General features: G+C 38.3%; 1 protein-coding gene across 1 annotated transcript in view; it reads left to right on the top strand.

The window, feature by feature from the left end:
- The first annotated feature begins 6,391 nt into the window (after positions 1–6,391).
- The window catches only part of LOC118797912 (interferon-induced GTP-binding protein Mx3-like), a 30,947-nt gene continuing 10,151 nt past the window's right edge, over positions 6,392–27,187 (top strand). Inside the window, exons 1-10 of the mRNA XM_036557211.1 lie at positions 6,392–6,469; positions 6,561–6,607; positions 6,711–6,907; positions 21,446–21,583; positions 21,768–21,922; positions 22,004–22,142; positions 22,481–22,679; positions 22,784–22,862; positions 26,630–26,755; positions 26,856–26,988. Of these exons, the coding sequence (XP_036413104.1) occupies positions 6,561–6,607; positions 6,711–6,907; positions 21,446–21,583; positions 21,768–21,922; positions 22,004–22,142; positions 22,481–22,679; positions 22,784–22,862; positions 26,630–26,755; positions 26,856–26,988 (1,213 nt within the window). The 5' untranslated portion in view covers positions 6,392–6,469. The remainder of the gene's footprint in view (positions 6,470–6,560; positions 6,608–6,710; positions 6,908–21,445; positions 21,584–21,767; positions 21,923–22,003; positions 22,143–22,480; positions 22,680–22,783; positions 22,863–26,629; positions 26,756–26,855; positions 26,989–27,187) is intronic.

Below are 27,187 nucleotides of genomic sequence, written 5' to 3'. Positions count from 1 at the left end.
TCTTTGAAATCCTCTAAAGAAGCTTGTTCCATCCAAAGACCCTGCAGATCTAAGGAGTACATCAGGGACTTAAAAACATCTAGGGATGCCACTAAGCCCGGGCCGCAGGAAGGTTCCAGAGAAGACAGGAGATCCAGGGACTGTAAGTACTTTTGTTATGCTAACAATTCACACATAAGGAGTACATAAAAAAGCTTCCCAGTATTATGTTAAAAACTGTGAATTGTGTATTGATTACTGTTTCATACATACTACTCATTTAAATACATTATATTTAGAAAAAACAATCTAATTTAACTATATATAGCTATATATAACTATATAAGATATGCTAGGCCAGCAAATACCAAAAAGTACAAAAACAAGACTCACCAAAACGATATTAACTCACAAAACAATATCTTGCTCCATGGGACCCACTTCCTTACACAGTTTACTGTTCCCTCAACACAACTCATGAATGCCTGAATAATCAGTTGGTGAGCTGGAACAAGCAACATTGCTTTAAAATATTGCAGCAAGATTATGTTGTGTTTAGTGTATGTACATTATGAAATAATATACTGTTGTCTTATTTTTTGGAATAACAAATTTAATGGTGTCTTTATTTAATATTGATTTATAATTATAATTCAACTGACTAATAGGCCTTTATATATCTAAAAATATATAGCACAATATTTTCTAGTCGAAAAGCCATGATTATGGACTATATGTTACTCAATAAATCAGCAGAAACAGTAGGCAGAGATCAGAAGAACCTTCTTTCTAAGGTCGTGCTTTTTTGCTCTAGAAGATAGCATTATAGAGCGTATTAGAGAGAACTAAAAAGCAGCTTAACAAATCTCAGAATAAAATGAATATTGAGGCATGTGCCTGCAATTTGCCAACACATTTACAAGTTATTTTCTCTCTCAGTTATTTTTTTGCCAAAACATTGATTATTGCCTTTTATACATTGCCATTGGATTACTTGTCCATTATTGATAATATCCGGTTACATCGCCCTATTGTCCAGGCCTACTGACAATTTTGGAAAATGCTGCAGTAAAACCTCCTTTTTTAGGTATGTACAATGCTACCCTATCAAGTATACATATACATAAGTGATATTAGTATATATATATATATATATATGAGTCCTTAATGTGCTATTTCCATATTTAAAGTTGTTACAAAGTAGTGTACTTGTGATTCTTATCAATATCAGAATGCTGTTAGTTGATAGCAATAGCAGAGAGTAGAACACTGTTCTATATACCAGATTCAGTACCAAAACTAGAATCCCATTCTTTTACTGTACTTACAACAATTAACTACAGATCAGATTGGATAGAGTATAATATGGCTAAGACTGAGCCATTGAAATATGGCTTGATTGGCCCTGATAGTGATCGTTGTGCTGGGCCATTAAACTATTTCACTATATTCTAAATTATACAAGGTACTGAGCATTCCTTTTGTCTGTAGGATCTGTAGCCAGCTAAGCTACAGCTGAAATGGTTCCACCTAGTGAAGAAATGTATTTTCTCTGGTTCAGAGAAAAAAATCTAATTATTAGTTTTTAAATGTACCAGGTATGTACTTTCTTTTGTATTTCAGAGACTTGCGAGTATGAGTCAGGGATTTCACTGCCTTTTTTCTTTGTGAGGGTCACTAGTGGCCTTAGGCCAGCACAATGAAGAACATTGTTTTAGGGTGTGTTCAGATGGCGGAATGTATTCCACTCAAAACACCTTTAAATCCTGTAGCGGGAAACAGTTTCTGTGCTGTGGCTCACTTTTTTTTCATTACAGATCGAGCATGGCCAACATAGCGTTATATCAAATAAAACCTACAAAGCAAACTAAAACATTTCTGTTTCCATAGCGTGCAGCGATACCATTTTTTTTAGTTTTCAAACTCCCTGAGAAACTGAGCAGCTTTGCTAATGCTGTGCACTGAAGCTAAAAGAAGGCAGTGCTATACACATGGGATAATATAGTCTGTCTAAAAACAGGTTAAAATCACACAGTGTATGTCTGGTGGGAATCTGCCAAGGTGGAATTTTAAAGTGACCAGCGACTTTGTGTCCGACTGCCACAGAGTCAGAAACACTTCTCTGTATGAGCAGACTCTGAAAAAGTTGGTAGATATTCATGTAGAGGTTCCATACCATGGAGAAGAGCAATGCCTGCTTGTTCAGGAAACTTTTGAAACTTTGTTAAAATTTGCAGGTATTTGAATGTTCTTTCTCACATTTCATGCCCAGTATTGTTTTTTTCTCACATTCTTCACAGGTATGTCTTTTAGCAAAAATAGAACGGCGTAACTCCAGGAACTGCATCCAGAATGTTTTAGACAGGTAATTAAGCAATACCTGATGAAGCCTCATGTAGTCTCACTATTTTTTAATTTAAACTATTGTTTTTAAACTATTGCTACTCTTACTACAACAAAAATTCATTAACTGCTATGTAATATTTTGCCTAGCATACATACTTTCTCTAGAAGTTCTAATTTGACTGAATTACTGTATCATTCTGCTAAATAACAACTTTTTTTGCAGCTAATCAAAGTACACCGTTGAGCCAAAACATTATTGTCTAATATGCTGTTGGTCATCCATGTGCCACCAAAACAGCTCTTGCTCTTCAGTGCACGGGCTCTACAAGACCAAGAAGGTGCCCTGTGGTGTCTGACACTAAGACATTAGCAGTAGGTCCTTTAAGTTCTATAAATTGCAAGGTTCAGCCACCATGGATCAGGCTTGTTGTTCCAGCACATCCCACAGATGTAGATGTAAAGCATGCTGGTAAGCATTAACAACAGGAAGATCAGATTGGAGTTTGCCAAAAACATCTGAAAAAGCCTTCTGGAACAACATCTTATAGACAGATGAGACAAAGATAAACTTGTACCAGAACAGTGGGATGTGTATCAAGAAGGGAAGGAACTGCTCATGAGCCAAAGCAGTCCACGTCATTTATCAAGCATGGTGGAGATGGCATGTATGGCTGCCAATGGAACTGGGCCCATTTATTGATGATGTAACTATTGACAAAAACAGCAGGTTGAATTCTGAAGTATAAAGGCCCTCAGATTCAGCCAAATCTAAAACTCTTAATGGTGCAGATAGACAATAATAAGCATACTGCAAAGGTGACCCAAGTTTCTTTAAGGCAAATAAATAGAATCACCAGACTTCAATCCAGTCAGTTATCCATTTCACATCATGTTTAAATTCATTTGATAACGGACGGTAGAAAAGACCAGAACAAAATTTTGAATATTTAGGAAGTTGTTTTTATAGGGGAAAATGTGTGTACTTGTTTTATACTGTTTCAAAAGCATTTACACTGTTTCTGAACACACCCCAGACCATTCAGACAGTTGAGTTAGCGCAGGTTCCACCTAGTCTCCTTTCTAATGCAATCTGCAGCAGCTCTGGCACATCAGTATGTTTGGAAGGTGCAGTAAGTGCAGCTGAGCAAGTCCACAATCAATAACAAGTGTCTGCTGCATCTGATTGACGAAGATCCCCATGCTGAAGAAAAGGCAACTCATAGACTTAACTTGATTTTTGTTCAGGAACAGCTTTATAAGCTTTATACTTCAATTACATATATATGGTGACACATTTTAAATGATGGCTGTGATTGGCTATTTCTTTCTAAATAAAGTACTGAAAGGACTACTGGGTTTCACCTTGTGTTTTCCAGTTGTTATAGATGTGTATGGGTTTTAGAAAGTGACTTGGAAGTAAAATAATGAGTGTTAAGACTTACTTTTTCCAGGAAGTAATGAGTGAAGTAATCTCATATACAGTTTTAGAGAGGTAATTAGTCATTTGTAATGGATTAGTACCCCAAGACCGATTCTTAATCAACTTTATTGCTCTTCTCTATCTAATAAAAATATGAAAAAAAACTTTTAATTGCAGTGGCAACATACTGAATTTGATGAGTGTGTGTGTGTGTGTGTGTGTGTGTGTGTGTGTGTGTGTGTGTGTGTGTGCGCGCGTGCATTTTTGTTCTTTCAACTTGAGCAAGAAAGGTTGAAGGCCCCTGGTGTAAATGTGAACTGAACACAGATACTTCATTTCTTTTGTTGTGACTATACATTCCCAAACCTGTATTCTTTTACATCCCAACCCTGTTCTCAACTCTAAGGGTTCAAAGCATTCAATGTATGAGTCAGTTCAACACAGAAGAAAAAGGAAAAAAGAAGAAGAGAAAATTAAGTGGCACAGCTGTGTACAATACAGTAAAGGGTAAGCACTATTTTCACTTGAACTTCAAAAGCATGCTTTTTCTGTCAAGCTGTATTGTTATAATGCTTTATCCTTGCCTGTTGTGCTAAGCAAAACAGTAGCTCAGTATTATAGTATGATGCCAGATATATAGTGATAGGGATACAGTTGCACAACTGTAATGCTAGATGCACAGAAAAAGCTGAATGTGTGATTCTCTACCTGTGTGGATCCCAATGCTGGTCCTGAAGCCCACGTAAAAATGATAATTTAGTGATTTCGCTGCTATAACACACCTGCTTCCACTCACACATGGCGTGTTAATTAGATGAGTAGCTGGGTTTGGTGTGTTATAGCAGAAAAACACCAAAACATGCAGGACAAGGGTTCCCCATCTATCTACTCTGTTCTGTACAGCAGCAATAATGAGGTGGGACAAAGAGGTAAGTGCCATTTTGTAGCTTGTTTTAAAGCACTTCATGCATGCACCAGGACGAAAGAACTGAGAAATGTGAAACATTTTTGAAATGTGTGTTTAAATACACAGTGAGCCTTTGTGTTTTCAGTAGTTTACTAGGTATTAGAGCATGTCTAAATTCAGGCTGCTTATATGCAGTTAGACACATGCAATGAAAACTGCAGTAGTTTAAACAGGTTGTGTGTTGCTGGCAGATATCAATTATTATATAGCAGTCATTCACAATTAAAACTAATTCAAGACAAAGCAGATTGCTTTTTATTTATAGTCAGTCAAGAGAAAATGAAACAATCTGTCCTCCAGTTGTTTTCAACACTGCACTGTGATTGTTGACTTATTCCATAACAATTATTAACAGTCCTTCCTTTTTCTTCCCCTTTAGATCATATTTATCATTATTGTGTGTATTTTGCTAAAATATTTTAAAAGTGGAAAGAAACAAAATTGTAATCAACAACAAAATTGAATCTCTACTGAATATGATATTCCAGTTGTTTCTGTGCATTCACATTGGCATAAAAGGCATGAGATATCAATATGATAAGTGCAATGGGACACACTTAAAAAAATGTTTTCTTTAGTAAAGGAAATGGTTCTATATAGAACCATGAACAGCCAAACCCTTTGCATGACTGAAGAGTTCTTTGCTTCGTGAGAGGATTCTTCAGATTGATGGAGAATGTGCTGTCAATGGTCCTACATAGAACCTTTTTGAAAAGTGTTCTTCTATTGTATGTAATCTATAGCCTCCTGATGTTGGTCAGACCAGATTTTCACCCTGTCTGGGTGGTGTCTCCAGACATAATGCATGCTTCTTCTTTCTATTTGTCTGATCATGGTGCCGCATTAAAATGTTCTGCAGTATTACATCATTGAATCACAGCAGCCCTAAAGGTTTTTTCCAACTTTCAGTTTCACTTGTACTGTTGCAGAGAAATTGGACATGTACTTTTGGTCACTTTTGTTTTTTTTTTGCATTCTCCTTCAAGCCAGGTTGTTGTAAGAGCTTTTATGCCGTTTTCATGACTTTTATGTAGTGCTAGGTACACAGAAAAAGCTTAATGTGTGATTCTTTACCTGTACGGATCCCGATGCTGGTCCTGGAGCCCACATGTCCTACACATTTTAGCGAATTCTCTGCTATAACACACCTGCTTCAGCTCATAAATGGCTTGTTAATTAGCTGAATAGCTGAATTTGGTGCGCTATAGCAGAGTAAACACCAAAACATGCAGGACAGGGGTTCCTCATCTATATACTCAGTTCTCTACAGCAACTATAATGAGGTGGAACAAATTACAAAAAATGTAACTGACAACAAAACTGAATCTCTACTGAGTATGATTTTCCAATTGTTTTTGTGCATTAATACTGACATAAAAGGCATGAGATATCAGTATGGTAAGTGTAATGGTGGGCATACTTTCTTTGCCCATTTTTACATTTGAGTAGCTGTATGCAATCTATAGCCTCCTGATATTGGTGAGTCCAAATTCGCACCCCTGTCTGGGTGGTGTCTCCAGACACTCAAAGCATGCTTCTTCTATGTCATGGTAATGGTGCTGCATAAAAAAAAAAACACTGGCCCTGGCTCTGCAGTATTACATGGACGAATCACAGCAGCCCTAAAGGTTTTTCTAACTTTCAGTTTCACTTGTCCTGTTGCAGAGAAAGTGGTCGTGTACATAAATAGAGTCATACAGTCACTTTCGGTTTATTTGCATCCACGTTCAAGCCGGGTTGTTGTACGAATTGCAAAGGTAAGTGAATTTTAAATGATCTTCATCTGAGAGTAGCAAAAGTCTTTATGTTCGGTTGTGATAAGCATACAATTTAGTGTCTGTTTCCTAGATGGTGGACAAAGAGCAAGATAGGGGCGAAGGTTCTAGCAAAACCGGGTCTGTATCATTTCATAATTAATTATAACTGAGTAATTTAATTCTGTTGTGATTTTCCTAAATTTGTCACACACACAGTTTAATGCCTGTTCCTCATTGACAGTACACCGATGGAAGGGGTGTTTCATAGCCATTTAGATGAGAGAGTTCGTCCTTATATCGACCTGATTGACTCTCTGAGGCTGATCGGTGTTGGAGAAGATATATCTCTCCCAAGCATAGCAGTAATTGGAGATCAGAGCTCCGGGAAAAGCTCTGTGCTGGAGGCGCTGTCTGGGGTGGCGTTACCCAGAGGGAGTGGTGGGTGTCCAGGACAGCATCGGCATGTCTTTCTAAAGATTACATTACCATTATATTTATTTTTTGTTTGCATTATATAAGCATTGTATTGCATTTTTTTTTCAGTTTCACATGTCCTTCATATTCCTCCAGTTGGTGAGATATAAAAGAGCAGTGGTCAAATACAGTCATTAGGGCTTTGATTTTTTATACCAAGTCGATTTATTTTGCTGGTCGTAAGTGACACCCGCGTGTTTCAAACTAAGATTTCAATTCAAATCTGTTGCAGTAGTTTTGCTGTTAGTTACTGGCGGTTCAGTCTCTGAGCCATGTGGTTTGGGGCAAAATGCAAAGCTATGTAACGCAGCCATCTTGCAGTGCTAGAGTATGTATATGCTGCCCTCGACGTTTCTTTTACCAGGATTTTCTTTCCACTAAACTCCACAGTAATTACCATTTAGACTATGAGGCATGATATGACCCTCACCGTACCGTTAGAAACACTGAAGACAGTGATGTGTCACTGAGCACTTCTTATTCTCGAGATGCAGCTGTCAGTGTCGCCTTTTACCTTTACCTTCTGCTGAGTTAACTGTTAAGGTAGTGCCCAAAGATTGTAGGCTGTCTTTTTCCGTTTCTCCAGAGTTTTTTCACTTGTTAACGCTTATGACAGCCCCCCTTCCTCCTCCTCCACCTCCTCCTTCTTCTTAAAACGTTCATCAAACACTCCACAGCATTGCTAATGGAAAGTCGATGTCTATATCGCAAATAAGAATGGAGTACGTTAATTAAAGGGGATGGAAAGGACGAAACTGATGTCAGCCGCTTATTCGCCAACTTCTTACCCAACTTTTCCGTAAAATCCCCTGCCCGTCGCGCAGACACCAGGGGCGTTGGCTGGGCATGTAAGATCCGGGGCTCAGACTAGTTCACTGTAGGACCTGTGGAGAGGGTGGAGAACGTTTTTATTCATTTATTTTATTTCCAATTTTTCTACCACAACTTTTTAAATCTTTTTAGATGTCAGTGCTGTGCACTCGCAAAATATTTACCTCTCTGTGAAAGCTCGCCTGTCATTCCTGAAACAAAGTACCAACATATCTGAGAAAGAAAACGTACACCTTACAAATTAGCTGGAAATTTTAATATTACATAAATGTGTATTGGGCAGCGTGGTGGCGCAGTGGGTAGCCTCACAGCAAGAAGGGCCTGGGTTCGATTCCCGGCCGGGCGACCAGGGTCATTTCTGTGTGGAGTTTGCATGTTCTCCCCGTGTCTGCGTGGATTTCCTCCCACGGTCCAAAAACATGCAGTTAAGCTAATTGGACATGCTAAATTGCCCCTAGGTGTGAGTGTGTGTGTGATTGTGTATGTCTATCTGCTCTGCGATGTACTGGCGACCTGTCCAGGGTGTATCCTGCCTTCCGCCCATTGACAGCGGGGATAGGCTCCAGCTCCCCACCGCGACCCAGAAGGATAAGCGGTTTAGATGATGTATGTATAAATGTGTATTCAGGAGATTCTTGCCTCTGAATGGTTTTGTATATTTTGCGGTGTGACATATTGGCATAATCTGTGTTGAGCTCACAATGTTTGTCCACAAAACCCCTCCACAGCCCTGTACACGCGGTCTTTCATACTAACTCTGACAGAACCGACCAGCTAACCATCCGCACCCCCTACAACTCACACACACTCCACTCCACCGCTCGGCGGACTCTAATTCTCAGCCCTGTGAACTCTCCTTCTCTCGCTCTATATCCCTAAATAAACACATCCGACAGTGGAACCGCGCTGCTGCTGCTGCTCGCTGACTGACGATGCTTTGCTTGGTGCTTTTCTAGCCAAACCACAGTTTGAATCTTCATGGTAACAGCGACCTCTCTGATTGGTGGAGCCCGCTGTAGGACCCATGGGTAATGTATTTCTTTATGAAGAATGCGGCAATAAAACGCGATTTTTCGGAAACAAGGTTGAAACCCGACGGACTCGTGGGGCATATACCATCATCTCACAATCTCTGGCTCATGGTAAGTAAACAAAATCATAAAAACAACAAAAAAGACGACTCTGCTTATAACTTAAAATAAAAGTGTGGAAGAAAACAGATGCTTCCCCAAAAATGCCGCTCTGCGCATTACCGCTCTCTCTACATCAGCCAGCTCTTCCACACGTCTCCTCTCAAATGTATTTATATTTATATATACTTTTTCTATATTTAGTGATACTTGAAATGCTAAATAGTCAATCAGTAAAACGAACCACTCCATCTGTGTGGTTTTGTGAGTGTCTTGCGTTATGTTCACACAGCAGGTAAAAGTGACCCAGTTCTGATTTTCTCACCAAAATGGATTTTTTTTTGTTTGGCTGTTCACATTATCTTTTAAATGTGATCTGTGTGCGACATTACTCTGAACAGATCGCGCTCCCAAACCGACCCGCATGCGCAAAAGAACAGAGCTTCACGTTGCTTTACGCAGGTAAACAATGCTGACTTCCAACGAACACCAGTCGCTCTCCCGGAGCTTTTAGCTTCATCTTCGCCAGTATCACAGGGGCATCAAGCTTCACTGACTGACAGCTGGGCGGAATGTGTTCGAGTTCGCCATTAAAAGTGCACGTTATTCAGCCACGGTCGCTTATTTGGTTCGCGTCCTCGGATTCTTTAAACTCTGCTTTCAGACTTTTAACTGTTCTTCGACGCAGCAGCCTCGATCTCCCACTGCCGCGTTCGGCCTTTTCTTTCAAAATCTCTCCAAACACGGAGGAGTTTACAGATGAGTATCTTCACATTTTTGTACAGAAATATTACACCAAATGTTTATTAGGTCTCAGCAGCGAACGACGAATGTCGAGTTGGATTGACGCAAAAGTCACATGAATTCCGATCTGGCTGTTCAGACTGAGTCGCACGTATCGGATTTCAGTATCACATATGAAAGCATCTCAAATCGGAATTGAAAATATCAGATTCAGTGCGTTTTTTGCTGTTCACACTGCACATATGAAGAACAAGATCGGATTTGGGCCACTTTTACCTGCTGTGTAAACGTAGCCTTGTTTAACATTTTAGAGCATGATAGGGCCCGGCAAACTATTACACTTGTTTTGTATTTTCTATTATATTTCATGTAGTACAATTGCTTTTTTTTACAGAAATGTCACGCGTTCACGCATTTCTCTCTCTCTCTCTCTCTGACAGTTTAATGTATAAAACTGAACTGAAGAGGGTTATGAAAACAGGGCAAAAGTTTGTCTGTATACCGGGACAGCAGGGGGCGCTAGGACCTTGGGAGGGCGATGCTGTTCTAATCCAGCGCTGCGTTGGCTGCCCTTCACGCTCTGTAAAAGCGAGAGCAGAAACCAACATCAGAGACTTTCTAACGTCTGATGCTAGGCATACACGAGAAGACTTTGAAAAGACTTTTTTTAAATACTGAAGTCTGACACCCTCTCACACCTAAAGACAGTGACACAGTTTTTAGTCACAGACTATGATTTTGCAAAGACTAGGGATCTTGCAGTGTCACTATTTACAAGACCGCAAGTAGATTTTTGAGATTTTTTCCCATCTTGCACCTGGTAGAAATGTACAAACTGAAAAACCCATTTCCTTTCATTCTATAGTGGTACAAATGGCATGTAAAGATCTGGTGCTCAGCGCAGTTCACTGTAGAACAGTATAATCTGGCAGATTATCACCCAGAATTTTACTAATTAACCTGTAAAATGTACAGTTACTTTATTATTTAATATGAAAATGTATACATAAACAAAATATGGAGTGATTCTACGTTATTGATTAGGTGTTATGAACTAAACCATAAAAAGAAACCACTGTAACAGAAAGCAAAAGAAAAAAAGGGGGGGGTGATTCTTCAATAATGCCACTCTTAAAGTCCTCTGCACATTTCCTTACATCACTGTTACAGGCTCGAAAAGTCGCTTGAACAGTCGTTTGGTGTAAGGTCGGCATGAGGGGGGTTTCTTCTGACATCAGTTGAGAAGTCTAATGCCGGCCTTACACCTATGTTTGCATGTTTTGTTGATGTGTAAAACTTTCTGTTAAATAAAAAGTAACTGCACATTTTACAGGTTCATTAGTAGAATTCTGGGTGATGATCTGCCAGAATATACAGTTCTACCGTGGCACTGTCTTTAGATGTGAGAGGGTGTCAGATTTTAGTCTTTCAAAAGTCTTTTCAAAGTCTTCTAGTGTATGGTTAGCATTAAGAGGATGTAAGAGACGTTGGTTAAAATCATGCTAAGACTAATAACATTGACCCTAACTCACAATACACCATGCGCTGAGTGATACAGTCAGTAATTACAGAGTGAAGAATACAATGTCACCAAGTCACCGAGTTGATCAAAACTCAATTTTGTACCAATTTTGTATTTTGTATCTCTTGATCCCTCAACCTATAGATGGATTATGGAGTGAGATTACTGTCTTTAATGTGAGAGCGCAAGGTTAAATCGAGTAAGTCAGAAAACCGAGCGCGCAGAATCAAGAACTGCGCGCTTCAGACGCAGCACACCGGGAGTTTAGTGCGCTCGCTTATCGCAGCTGAGCCTTTTCAGTCTTGCCTTAGTTTATTGAAGAAATAATTGATTTAAAGTATGGACTGATTCATTTATTATATTATTAAGCAGGCCGACAGCAAAAGCAGACAGCACAGATGTGAGACAAGAAGCGGCTCAAAGGTGTGAAGTCAAGTAATAAGCTGAACGTTTAATAATAAAAGTTTTATTTTAAAAAATAACACATTGTACAAAGATATCAGTAATATAACCTTTTTTCCCCGGCCTTTATGATATCTTGCAAAAAAGAATTGCTGACCAGCCGGATAAATATGAAAACTTTAAATCTGCATCACAAGAGCTAACTTTCTCCAGCGTGGTCTTCAACAATGGAAGTGACAAAAGAAAAGCACCCCACAATGCTCTATGCATGTGTGTTATATGTGGGTAAAGCCAGTGTACATACAGGAGCATTGAAGGGATTTTTAACGGGCATTTTTTTAATGATTCATTGTTTGGATATTAATTATTTTACATACTTTTTATCTCATCAGTAATCACTTTCAAGTACTTTCAATAGGTTGAGAGAATTTTATTCAGTTATTTTATGGTGTCCTTTCCATATTCTGACAAGTGTGCATTAGTAGTGCTGTTCAAATGTAATACACTTAATTTCTTGGCAGACATGATGTCAAGAATTAAAACACATTTCTTTAAACTGAGCTCTGACCAAAAGGGAAGAATCCCATCTACTCAGTACTGCCCTTGACCAGTGGTACTTCAGGTATTGATTTATAATTATTACTATATATTGTTATAAATTCTTTGGCCAACTTAATTGTTGTGTGCATATTCTTAGGACTTTTGGGGACATTTTTGCTGCAAGCTTGGCTCAAGGAGTCCACCACCAAATTTTATGCGTGAATGGTGCTACACCTTACCACAGGAAATTTACCTCAGACGATGTCACAGATCAAGAAACCAGAGAGCTGATCAGTAAAGTATATTGTATGTGGTACTATTATTACAGTCTAAATGGCACATTTTATTTGCTTTTGCTTTTAAATGCAATAAAGTGATGTTTCAGGTGACAAGTGCTAACCTTACCCATGACATATTATCCTGTGGATATATAGGTGTCGTATGCATAGGCAAAAAGAAGCAAAATATAAGGTTTGTGCATCAGTTTCTATTTAAATATGAAACATGATTATTTTAAACTTCTCATTCTTGTGAACGACCACCTCTAGATAATTGTGTATTACACATTGTGTTGGAACTTTCCAAAGGCCAAGCCAGAAAATACATATCCTTACATTAGATGCACCATTTGATTTTTTTTGTTTCAGAACCATTGTTCTGCACTTTCTGGCTCGACTTCTTCAAATGCTTCAGCAGTTACGTTTGCAGCTCTACTACCTTCAAAGGGTGATATGGAGATCATTTCACTAAAAAAGGGTGATACGGAGATCATTTCACTAAAAAGGCAAAGAAAACGTACCTTTATGTTTCCTTTTTTCTACAGCAAACGGGGTTTGGGCAGCAGGAGGCGGGCATTAATGCTAGAGAGTACTGATTGATTGGCGAGCGGAGCAGCTTATTGGCTGGTCGCGCTCACTGACGTCATGGACATACATGAGGCGCCGTTTTAAACTCCTATAGCTCGAGTTGAAAAGCTCTTAAAAATATAACAGCGGTGTTAAAATGTTTATGCTGTTCAGTGTTCAGGGAATGATTGTATTCTTTTACATTAGAAATGTTTAGAGCAGTTATAAACTATGATTTTGCTCAAATGCTCCATATAAACCCATTCATTTTGGACTCGCTCTGGAGCGCCCTCTAGCGTTTGAGAAGCCCGGAAGACATTGCAGATCTCTGCTGAAATCAGTGAAGTGAGCGCGGAGCTGCGACAAGCGAGCACACTAAACTCTCGGTGTGCGGCGTCTGAAGCAGTTCTTGTTTCTGTACTCTGGGTGTCGCTGTTTGCTCGTTTTTCTGACTTACTCGATTTAACCTTGTCTTTGCGCTCTCACATTAAATACAGTAATCACACTGCATAATGGACATGGAGAGGCGGCAGCTCAGTCAGAGAGGCCAGCCAGGTGAGAATAATTTGCCATAAAAACATTTTGATCTCTAATTAAGCTATGAGTTACTGTAAATCTGAGTTTAGTAAAACAGCTAATAACGTGTCACCAAACACAGGCAAGGAGAGCGAGAAAGAGACTTGAGGAGACTGGCAGAGCTAAAAGAGCAGGTCTGATGAAGGTTGCTGATCAAAAATAAACTGTTTAAGCTTTCGGTTCAAATTATTACTGATTTTGTAGAATATAATATAAATAATTCTAAGTTTTTTTTTAACTGAGCAAAAATAATTTGTGCTGACAGATGTCACTGTGACCAATGTCCACAAGCAATGTGACCGGCAAGCCCATAGTCCCTCCCAAGTAAAGGCTTAGCCCCATCAATCAAGGCTTAGGGGGGAGATTTTGTCAGGAGGGAGCAGAATTTTGGCAGTAAAATTTTTATATGCTGAAAATACACTCAGCTCACTATCTCTTGCATGCAAGGACTAAGACACATTAAATTTAGTTTTTCATGTATAGATTATGCTATACAAAAGTGGAGTTGAATTATTTACCATTTTTAATTTATAAATGTACATGTGTTTACAAAAAGGACTTTGTAAAGGAAAATCCCAGACGCTGCAGACGATATCTCCACTGTCCCCTTTTTTTACCACCTCGGTAAACTTCCGACGTCAGTAACGTTAAGACACGAAACTTTCTCTTACATCTCCTCTCCGCAGAACACAAGCTCCTGACTGCACTATTTCATTTTGCTGTAATTGCTTTTTAAAAGAAATTGTCGACACATTACCCCAAACTGAACCGTGCATTAGTCGGATCTTCGCGTACAAAAGTAAGGGACTGTCGTCAAAGTGTGCGTCCTCATGTACAAGTCTTGTTCTGAACGTCAAAATATCATTAGCGTCTATACTGTAGGGCCAGCTGAAACCCAAGCAGTAGGGCCAGCTGAAACCCAAGCAGTAGGGCAGCTGAAACCCTTCCTGTAATTGTAACTTACTACAGCAGCAGATTCACTTAAATTCACTTTAAGATTCATGTAAATTCACTGTTGTGTTGATTTATGATTAATACTCTAAATTCACAAAATAAAAAAACAACAGCTTATTTACTGTAGGGCCCAAACTGGTAAAACAAGGCATTAAAGTCTATTCTATCATTCCAACTAACTACAGCAAGTCAATAAATTCCTGTTTTAATTAATGTTTTAAACATTAAAAAAATCAATAGCCTCTTTACTATAAGGCCTAAAATTTTATGACGAACTGCATTAACTGCCCTATTATTGCAACTTACTACCAGTAGAATTTGAATTGTATTAAAGTTTAAAACATTTGTCAAACACAGTTATCATTGGTTTCTTTACTCTGGGGGGGGGGGCATTGATTTATAATTAATATTCTACACAAATAAAAAAATAATTGGATTTTTTTTTCTTTAGGAACCAAAATGGTGAACCAAATGCAGTAAAGATCTGGTCATTACTACAATTTACTACAGCAAGCAGAATTTAAATGAAGTGTTCTGCTGAAATTGAATTTATATTGTAAAGACCAAAAATTCAATAGCTTCTTTACAGTAGGAGCCAACATTATGAAACCATATGCATTAATGAGTGCCCTATTACCACAACTTACTACAGGAACTGGAGGTGAATATTGATAATTGTTTTAATAAATAAACATAAAGAAGATGAATGTAGGGGTCAAACTTAAATGTTGAGTTGAATGACAATTAATATTTTATATTACCAACATTCAATGGCTTCTTATTGAAGGGACTAAATTTGTCAAATCAAATGTATTGAAGAGTTCCCTATTATAGTAACTAACTACAGCAAGCAAAATTTATATTAATTGTTGGGTTGAATAATATTTTATAAACAAAACATTCAATAGCTTCTTCTATTTAAGTGTTTTTTTTTGTTTGTTTTTGTTGTTGTTGTTGTTGTTGTTGTTGTTGTTGTTAACAAAGCCACAGATACAAGTCTTTTCTTAAACCTCTGACTTCTCATCATTTGTCATCTTCTAAAAAGAGTACTGTAGCTCATATGGTTGAATTTTCATATATGAAGTGTGAAGTCCGCCGGTCTTCACTTGTGTTTGTATTGTTTAATGCAATTTGTAGACGGTCCCTTAGCTCTAGCGGAGGTCGCAGCAGCGCATGGAAATCAGTGTGCTCTGTGGTTTTCAAAAGACTTAAGCGAAGTTGTAGCTGCTTGTCTTGGATGCCAACAACGATAATTTGCTAGGTTTAACTGTCTCGCACGCACCGTTCAAAAGCTACTGAATATGCGAAGATGAAAGCAAGTTTACCGCGGTTTATGACCTTCGTGTGAATATGTCGGTGAATAATGAGGAGACAGAGCCGGTGTTGTGCCGAATTCGGCACCCCTGCCGCGAGATGCACCCCCTCACGGGAGCGCGCGCTCAAAGTCTTTTGCTCGAAAGCGGAGGTCATCCGCTTTTACTTGTTTGAAGAACTTGCAAAACATCACCTTCGTCTTGATCAACAACACAATAAATCGCTGTTTTACAGAATGGAAATACCCCAGATGTTCTTCTAAAGTACAGTGACTCGTAAATAGTAATACAATAGTATAATGTAGCCTACATACACCGCTGCTTACTTATTCTAAGACATAGCAGTCTGCACTGACTTTGTATGCAGCAAAGCTTGTTGCTTGTTGCTATTTGTCAACAAAATATACTTATGAATTTCACCTACTTGTTGTGTCATGTTTCTCACCAGTCTGGATCAGGTTCCTTAGATTTTACACTCTAAAGGCAGTAACTTGTAAAAAGTCTCAGGAGATGGCTGGGGGGATGTATCCATGATACTTATACAGTTGTCACATATTGGTCCAACATGTGTGTGATTAAAAACATATCATAGTTGTGTCAACAGAAAGAAAGTTATAGGCGGTTGCCTTTTAAGGCAGTCCACCTGCCAGGAAATGCACCAAAAATGTTTTTCAGGATAGCAAACATACCAATGAAACGTACAATAAGAAAAATATATAAACAGAGAAAAATAATCTAAACAGTTTGTTATGTTCACTTAAACCACACGCACAAAGGCTTAAAGAAAATCAGCAGGCTAAAAGACTTGAGAGAGAAAGGCAGATAGACAGAGACAGAAAGAAAGAAAGTGGTGGGGTGAGAGCCCTCGCAGGTGTGTCCCCCATCTAACACAGACTTCATCGTGGCAGTTAGAGCTTTTTCATATCATATGTAAATGAGACAATCTACACATATATTTACTGATCCATCATTAAAAAACAAAACTATTATAATGTAGACTTAGATAGGCTTAGAAACAAAACTGAACAGAGTCATTGGTGAGATTCAGTCAACAAAGATATGGTGTCTCGTTATCTTATCAGCAAGAGTCTCAGATCCAAGACCTTGAAGGTTCCCAAAAGGTCACCTTTCATCCAGTTATATACAATGACTAAAATACGCAGTTCGGTCTCCTCTACCATCGGTCACTGCCATGTCTGACATAGATTTGAGAAAAATATTCTTAAGCAAGAATTCAAAATATTCAAATTTGATTACAGGAGATAATCTGCATCCCTTCAACATATTTGGAACCGATATGCAATACCTGTATAAGCATCCTGGATGTAATAATAATGTAGCCAGATGTGAGAAGCAGTGCATTTCCCAGCAGGTTTGTTGATACTACTATGAAACATTTTTTAGTAATGCATATTTGGGACCAATATGTGACACATGTATAAGTATCATGTAGCCAGATTTTAGAGGGGGTGCATTTCCTGGCAGGTAACTTTCTTTCTGTTGACACAACTATGATATGTTTTTAATCACACATATGTTGGACCGATATCTGACACCTGTATAAGTATCGTAGATACAACATCCCCCCCAGCCAGATCTAACAGAGGGTTCTTTTCCTGACAGGTGGACTCACTTGAAAAGTATCCTCTTGTAAAGTTTGAATAGAACTATGAAATATATTAGTAATATACACTTAGGGCCAACATGTGTTCTCTGCTATAAATTTTCAGGGATGCAACACCAATTTAGCAAAAACTGGCATTTTCCTGGCCAGTGTTCTGCTATACAAAGCATTTCCCTGTCATTTTCTTTCTTTTGAGTCTACCATGAAATGATTTTAGCAGTATGTATTTGCAAACAGTATGTATCCATGCAAGTTACATGGCAGCAATAAGAGTGTATCCCGATTTATACTGGGCTGCATCTCCTGAGAGTTTTTTACAAGCCACTGCCTTTAGAGTGTAAAATCTAAAGAACCTGATCCAGACTGGTGAGAAACATGACAAGACAAGTAGGTGAAATTCATATGTATATTTTGTTGACAAATAGCAACAAGCAACAAGCTTTGCCGCATACAAAGTCAATGCAGACTGCTATGTCGTAGAATAAGTAAGCAGCGGTGTATGTAGGCTACATTATACTATTGTATTACTATTTACGAGTCACTGTACTTTAGAAGAACATCTGGGGTGTTTCCATTCAGTAAAACAGCGATTTATTGTGTTGTTGATCAAGACGAAGGTGATGTTTTGCAAGTTCTTCAAATCGATATATGTAAAGTAAAAGCGGATGAACTTTCCAGCTCCCGTGAGGGGGTGCATCTCGCGGCAGGGGTGCCGAATTCGGCACAACACCGGACGTGTTTCTGTTCATTAGGAGGAATAACGTTAGCGCGGTCAGCTGAAGCCTTTGGTAAAGTGAACCTGAAGAGCGGCGACGCCCTGATACATAGACCATAGTCTCAACTTCGAGTTTATGGTGCTTTAGTTTTGTTTGACCTTGTTTACCTCGGTAGCTAACGTTAGCTGTCTGGCTACGTTACTTGATTATTTTGATTACGTGTTTACGTTTCAGCTGTGCGCCTATAGTCGGTTGCTAGGTAACAGACATGACAGTTGATTGTCAGTTTTGATTGGAGTAAGTTATGGTTTCTTAACTTGAGATAAGATAAAATGCTGTAAGATAAGATTATTAAATTAAGACAATATTTGCTTTTTTTACGGAGCCCCACTGGTGACATCCTGTATAAATAAAAATAATGCGGGGCCACGCCTTATTAACGCGTGGGAACGAGATCCTAATGCGTGGCCACGACTTAGTAAGGCGTGGGAATGAGATCACGGCTTACTAAGTAGTGGCCACGCATTAGGATCTCATTACCATGCTTTACTAAGTCGTGGCCACGACTTAATCATCTCATTCCCACGCCTTATTAAGTCGTGGTCACGCATTATTTTTTATTTATACAGGATGTCACCAGAGGGGCTCCAGACTTTTGAATTTGTGAAAATTTTTATCTTGACCTGCCGGATCTTAAGACAAAAAGATAGGACGTTTCTGTAACACATCCCCAGAACTTTAACTGTATTTTCTCTGCTAAAAACTCTCACACCTAAAAAAAAAAGCAGAGAAAGGCTAGTTGTCCACTCCACTCAAATGAAGATGTTTTTTTTTTTATTCTGAGTATTTTCATCTTCTTCATTTCCTACCTTTATTCATTACACAATGAGATCCAGCTTGTGATAAAATAAAAAAAACCAGAAAGATTGAATCTTACATTTGACAATCATGACAGTTAATATTCTATAAACCATTTCTAGCTCGCCATGTTTCTTTTCCTTAAGCATTTCATATTGCCAACCAGCTCTATCTGAAGGCATGCTACTCCACCCACTAGCATCTTATGCTGACTAAAATGTTTACATTTGACAGCCTATTTAAGGTTTCAGAGTGATGTGTCATATTGCAGGTTTTGAATGATTCATTTGAAAATTGTTGCCATGGATGATTCATTATGAATGAGAAGGAGACAAATAGACATCAAGGATGTGTAGTGTTGATGGAGGCTAACTGAGGTATGTTGTCAAGAAACTGGGTCTTGAGTCAGCATCAATATGAGGTCCAGTAAAGATTTTAGGGGGTCTTTTTGCTGTGATCCACCCTGTGCTATGGGCCCCAGTGCGACTGCTCACTGCTCCCCTAAATTGTTCTATGTGGGTTTGTATCTGTTGTACCACAGTAACTGGCCCAACATGCTACCAGCTCATTAGGAAATCTCTCAATTACCTTCTCCAGCATTGTGACAAAAAAATGACAATTTCATGAACTCATTTTAGTTTCTCCTGCTTCATTTCATGTTAGTCTACGAAAAGATTTGTTGCATTTAACCTGGTTCACAGATATTAATGCAGCTCAGCTAGCCATGCTTTTAACATTTAAATACCGGAAAACTCAAAAGACAAATTACATTAAACTGTAAACTGCTCTGCGATGGACTGGCGACCTGTCCAGGGTGTATCCTGCCTTCCGCCCAATGACGGCTGGGATAGGCTCCAGCACCCCACCGCGACCCAGAAGGATAAGCGGTTTAGATGATGTATGTATGTATGTAAACTGTAAACTACAAAAGAAGATTTAAAAAGTGCATTAAAATATATTAAACTTCAAATCCATCCATCCATCATCTAAACCGCTTATCCTTCTGGGTCACGGTGGGGTGCTGGAGCCTATCCCAGCTGTCATTGGGCGGAAGGCAGGATACACCCTGGACAGGTCGCCAGTCCATCGCAGGGCAGACAGACAGACATACACATTCACACCTAGGGGCAATTCAGCACGTCCAATCAGCCTGACTGCATGTCTTTGGACTGTGGGAGGAAACCGGAGTACCCGGAGGAAACCCACGCAGACACGGGGAGAACATGCAAACTCCACACAGAAATGACCCTGGTCACCCAGCCGGGCATCGAACCCAGGCCATTCTTGCTGTGAGGCGACAGCGCTACCCACTGCGCCACCGTGCCGCCTTAAACTTCAAATTAATTGCACAAAATTAAGCAATAATAATTGAAAACTGAGAAACAAAACTAAACCGCAGAGGAGACGATTTTGGTGCCTATTTTTACTGTCACAACTATTACAGTGACAGCACCTATTTATTCAATGCACTGAACTGACTAGATAACAGGGAGATTTTACAGTATTATGTGCTAATGCCCCAGAGAGATTCTTAATGCTATGTTTGCACACATTTCATAGCAATTAGCATGAACACAGGTATTTAAAACTTATAAAAGACATTCGAGTAACATTTTAAACGTTTTGTGTTTTGGGTTTACACTACAGTGAAGATTATACCTTAAACCTTGTCTCTGAATATTATTTCGGAAGCATGTTAGATAGCCCATTAGCTATCTGCTGAGCTAGGTGAGGTAGAGTACAGTCCAGTTAAAGAGAGGACAGAATAAGTAGCATATTTGTGTACTTGTACAGTGAGTTCTTCAAATAAGATGTGAACCTGGATGTTTGGGGAGCCTATTAGCTTGTTAGCTATCCGCTGACCTAGTAAACCTACTCTAATGAAGGCAATTGTAGATCAACACTCCAGCTGCTGGTTTTGTGAATTTAGGCCCAAACACCCTTAGAACACCCATACAAAAAGTAACACAGGTGCAAAATTGAGGTTTTACTCTTCCTCTCTCCGCACGTCTTGATTCCTCTAGGCACATTTAAAGAACTGGAACTGAACGACACAGGAGAGAGGAATCAAGAGACAGACATCGTAATGTAACATAGTAACATAACATCATAAGATGACATCACACATAATGTAATCCAGTGAGGATGCTTGTGGAAATTTGCATCATGCTAGCAAATATAAGCATTACACATTGCTAATTAATGACAGGCGTGGGTGGCATCTTCTTCTCAGGGCAAACAAAATTTTAAAAGAATGAAAAATATTTATATAATCAAGTGCTTAATTTATAATATATCGTCATAAAGCGTTCATTATGATTTTATTTATTTATTTATATGTTTGTTTGTTTGTTTGCAGCTACATAATATTCTTGTGTCTTCTAAAAATAAACTATCCCAGAGGACAAACTACCGCAAAACAAATTAATGTTTAATGTCCATTGTAGGTATTGTTACCAGATGTCCTCTGCAGCTTAAGCTGAGGAAGAACAAGAGTGAGGTCCAATGGCAAGCAGTCCTATCTTACAAAGAAGAGAGCATTAAGCTTGAAGACCCATCACAGGTTGAGATTTATGTGTGTAAAGGTTTGTACAGTTGCTGATAATACTGAAAAAAATGTTTATTTCCTTATGTTGTTGCTGTTCAAAATGTTTTCTCACAAAAAAACTGATGTTTAGCCAGATGGCCATCTACAAGTTTTTTGGGGTTTTTTTTGTATTTGTATTTTATGTATTGTTGCAACACTGAAGTGTTACGTCTGTCTAACAGCCCAGAATGAGTTGGCTGGAGATGGAGTTGGAATATGTGATGATCTCATCACTCTGGAGATCAAGTCTACTAGTGTTTGTGACCTCACACTGATCGATCTGCCTGGGATCGCAAGGGTTCCTGTAAAAGGTCAACCTGATGATATTGGGGAGCAGGTCAGTACAAATCTATGACTTAACATTTTTATTCAGTAAATTAAGATTATTTATGAATTTCCTTCTATTCTCGTCAAATAGATCAAAAACCTCATACGAAGATTTATAGAAAAAAGAGAAACCATCAATTTGGTCGTGGTCCCTTGCAATGTTGACATTGCAACAACAGAGGCACTAAAGATGGCACAGGAGGTGGACCCTGATGGAAAAAGAACTCTGGGTGAAGTATAAATACAACTGATCATTCATTTGTGTTGTTTGCAGTCTTTTGTCCATCTTAGCATATACAGGCCTAGTAACTGTTCCCATGAGAAATTTACCACCCAAAGACCAGAAACTGTAGTTACAATTTGGTGATGTGACAGTTTTCACATATTTAAATTAAATACTTTATTCATATAATATATATGTAAACACATTATTAGTAGCACATACAACTTAATTCTTCCCCAACAATAATGCTAATAGCAATAATAATGATAAGTCATAAAGTATAAGTAAAAAAAGCATATATTTTTATGGTTTCTTTTGTTTGTTTGTTTGTTTGTTTTTTACCAGCTATTCTTACTAAGCCAGACCTTGTTGACAAAGGCACAGAGAAAACAATATTGAAAATAGTCAGAAATCAGGTTGTCCCTTTAAGCAAAGGATACATCATTGTTAAGTGCCGGGGCCAGAAGCAGATTGAGGATAAAATCTCTCTGGAGCAGGCCATTCAAGAGGAAAGAGACTTCTTCAAAAAACATAATTTCTTCAGGTGAGCTTCATACAAGAAAAGTGTTTTCTTTTGTGACTTTAAACCTGCTCATAGGTAACTGGACACTTAAGTATCAGTTTTCTTTATTTTTCTTTAATTAACAGTTGTCTGCTTCAAGAGGAGAAAGCAACTGTTAACTGCCTTGCTACAAAACTGACTCAAGACCTGGTTGATCACATTAAAGTATGTATATGTCCTTGTTCACTAAACCACTCACTAAACCCTCACTTTTTAAAATGCTGCTTTTAAAGGGCCATTATAAAACTGTGTGAACTAAATACAGCCATGGTCTAACTTTCTAACACATCGGATTCAACTCATTGTCCTAGCTTGTTGACAACATTTTTATGAGCTAAGTTGGTCAGGGCTCAGGACATGAATAAAAAAACAAATTATTTCATTCAGTGCAGAATTAATATTTGAATATTTCTGTTATTTTGTACCGCGACCCAGAAGGATAAGCGGTTTAGATGATGTATGTATGTATGTATGTATGTTATTTTGTTCCAAACCTTAACATATAGTCGTTTGCAAAATTGTGAATACCGTGGTCTAGCTTGCATGTCCTTTTCAGGAAACAAACTTTAAATATTGCATTTTATGCACATTTTAGTGCACACATTCTATTTATTTGCTGGGTACGACATATTGGAAAAAAAAAACATAAAATATAAAATGTGCAAGAACTTTTGCACAGACTACATTTTACATTTAAATTTTCCCCAATATGATAAATTTAGCAAATAAGCCATGATTGTGTATTAAAATGCATAAAATTTGTAGAGGATGTGTTTACTTAACATTCTTAACCCTCTTAAACTGGTAAGAACATAATTAAAAATGGTTAATCCAATTCCATTTACATTGGCTGTAAACAGGCCTAATTTAATCCATTAGTAAGTTTTGAAAGGCAGTTGTGTTTGTATTGATACTCTTTGCTAAATTTATCTTGGGTCATCCATTGCTGGTAGTGGCATAGCTAGAAACTGGCTGTAGCTAAGATCATGCTGTACCGTCGCTCTCGTTCTGAGTTGACTGACAATGGCACAACATATCTGGAGTTATCATTTCCAGAAAAATTAGAGTAATGAGTTTGAGTAATGGAGGTTGCTCTGCCCTGAGTAGGCTCATCCTAACTGAAATGTTTTCACATAAGCTCTCAGCAATTGAGTGATGATGACAGGATTCAAGAAGCATCTTTTAACGTGAGTTGGCATGGCCAAAAAAAAAAAACATGTTGGTAAGTCAGTAGGCTGTAAACTGCCTACCAAAAAAAAGCAAATTCACATAAAGGGTCTAACTGAAGTACCACTCTAAATGTTAGATAAGTCGTGCAGCTACTGGATGAATATATATGGCATTCTATTTGATAAATAATGCACTATTTGGGAGTACAATCCATTATTTTGTGGCCTACATCATGCACTAACTACCCAGGTTGTTGACAGCAATTTGAGATTCAGCCTATGCGATTGTGATACAAAAACTATGTCTGTGGTGTCTGTGGCTTTGGCTGGAGGACGGAGAGTCAGGCTGTTTGAACAAATGACTATCAGTGTTGATTACAACCACACATGCTCAGCGACAGCCTGAAGTACCAAATATTCTTTGATGTCAGTGCACATCAGTGTTCTGGTGGTGTTAAAAGAGAAATGGTGTTTGTTATGCTTTTCTCAGACTCTAATTTTGAAGGGCGGGGCTATGTTCTGTGTGTGTGGTTTGGAGCAAGTTTCAAGGGGCTTAATTGTAAACAAAGAGTGAGCCTAGCTAGCTAACAGAATGGGCTAACAGAGCTTGTCTTAGAGCTGTGTTTTCCAATTTCTATACACTGTTTTTGAGTCAAGCCAAGTAAAGCTAGTTATGGACCCGGACTCTTTCTTGGGAGAACCCTTCACTCCACAATACTTTGGTACCGAAAGAACCAAAAATGCTACCATAAATAAAATGGTTTCTGTCATCTAATAAGAGTAATGCAGGAGAAGTTCAGTCCTGAAAGCTGAAAGTCTGGGCTCTGCACTAAAATTCACTTGAAAAGCCAATTCATGCCGCTTCATGCCAAGTTGAACTTGATGAACTTTAACCCCGCAAACTGGCAAACCTCGGAAGCATCAGCCAATAGAGAACAAGAGGCCGAGGTATGGCGAGAATGTGTGTGTCTAACATTTAAAGTTATACAGTATTCTAAGACAGGAATGTTAAAGGAAGGTCCTGCACAAGTGGTTAGAAACATGCTTAAGTTTTTTCGTTTTTAGCCTTTTAGCTCCCTTCACCCCCACATTCACTGAGGACTCACTCACAGGAGTGAGGGGGATTCACCCTCTGCATTCTGCATGTTTTTGATATCATGGGAGAAAAAGGAAATGCTGTGGCTCCCCTTAAACCACATCTGACAGTGGTCTCTTCTTTCTGAAACATACTAAATGGAGATACGTTCTACAGAGGACAAGAATGAATTAATGGAAAGCAGAAAAGTAAACATAAAGAACGGAATTTATGATATAAACCCGTAAACAAATAAATACTTGTTTTATTTATTTATGCATTTATGTAGTTATACATTGATTTCTTTAATATATTTACTTATTTATTCATATATTTATTTATTTATAGAATTCATCATCCAGTATTCTAATGAGGAAGACTTAATTAAGCAAGGTTAATTGCAGGAAAAGCAGTGTGTTTGGTTACTCTTGCCTTGCTTTTGAAACATTGCTAGTACTTCAGTGATGGCAATTATGCTTGACAGCGGACGAATCAGACAGTGGACAATTAATTGCAGACTTAGGCAAGCTGAGCGTTTTACCTGAGCAGCTGCAGATGATGATGCTACTGGGATAGCAACAGTTCAGTCAGGATGCTTGTAGGTCATCCATTTCATTAAATGTAAATTATACAATAACGCTGTATAACTGCATTATCTGTCATTTGACAGAAATTAATCCTGTACAATCTGAGAAAGTCAGTTTGCCATATTGCAGTTTTCTTGGATTTCACATTCATTTTATCGACCTGCTGTTTAGTAGCATCTGTTTCATCTCCATCTTGCAAGCTGCCCTCAACCAATAGTTTGTTAGAATTACGCTAGTGTTGCCCACCTCATTAGCATGAAATGGAGGAAGAAACACATACATACCTACATACATACATACATTCATACATACATAAACAAATAAATATTAAAACAGAAATAAATATATGTTTTTGTTCATATGTATTTACTTATTCATTTATTTTACTTATTCATTTATTTCTAACCTACTTTTATTTATTTTTGCTTTTGTGACATTATTTATTATTTTATTTATTTATTTATTTACTTAATGGTTAAGAAGTTGAATGAATGCTTCTTTCGCTTGTGGTCATCCTGACCCTGGCTCCTGTCTTGCAGCGAGCCAGACTGTAGTGTGACTTCTGTCCCCAAGAAGGAGATCATCAGACTATCCACTCTTAAACAGCACTGTATATACAATTACTGTTTCAGTTAAAAATGGTAGGTTTAAATGTCAATGTCAGGGTCTGCTGTTTTCTGACGCAAAACAAATAATTTGAGCATAGATGTAGATTGGATTTTCAGTATGGTTATTTTATGTTTGTAAGTGCCTAAATTATTTAGGTCTGTGTACTGGTGAGTAACTGGTTAGATTAAATAAACTTGCTTGTGAGGAGGTTAGCTTCACAGCTTAAGTTGCCATATTAACTTAACCTGCCCTCACTCTGAGCTCAGACACTTGCTTCACTTACAGTGCAGATTTAAAAATTACAACCTATTCACCCCAAGGTATTTTAGATGTTTCATTCAGTATTTTAAGATGTCTTTGACTATGGTGGTCCTTTTGCATTAATGGATAGGGTTGATAAACTGTGCACTATCCAGTGTTTTCTGTAAGTAGTGAAGTAAACAAAATCCTATGAAGTTGTGTCCTTTTAAAGTGTCATTTCATTTTTTTCAGAAATCACTGCCTCTGCTCTCAGAAGAGATAAAGAGACAGCTGCGGAGCTCAAGAGAAGAGCTGAATCTCTACCATAAGGCCAGCCCACCTCTGGAATCGCAAAACCTGAAGGCCTTCTTCATTGGTGTGAGTGACCACTTCCTATTCTCAAACTCACAAAACCTGCAACCGGTACTGAGTTTTGACTTGCATGGTTAGATCCTCTGCCTGCTGTCCTTTCTTACAGATCTTGATTAAGTTCAATGACAAGATCAACCACATGGCATCTGGAGTAGCTGGTGATGAGGGCAATTTATTTGTTCAGCTTCATTCAGAATTCAAAAAGTGGAAAGAACACCTTGTCAATACAAAGTCACCGTGTAAGTAAACAGTCTATATGCAGATACGTTCTGAATGAACAAAGAAAAAGTTTTAGTACTTCTCATAGTCCCACAGAAGTGGTCACCAACCCCTGTTCCAGATCTACCTTCCTGAGAGTGCGCTTATATTATTCCAGTAATCATAAAAAGATCACATCACTGCCCAAAAAAACATGGATCTCTAAAATGGCAGCTTTAC

Source organism: Colossoma macropomum, unplaced genomic scaffold (genome assembly GCF_904425465.1).
Source record: "Colossoma macropomum unplaced genomic scaffold, Colossoma_macropomum, whole genome shotgun sequence".
Classification (NCBI taxonomy): Eukaryota; Metazoa; Chordata; class Actinopteri; order Characiformes; family Serrasalmidae; genus Colossoma; species Colossoma macropomum.
This window is presented reverse-complemented; position numbering and strand designations above follow the sequence as displayed.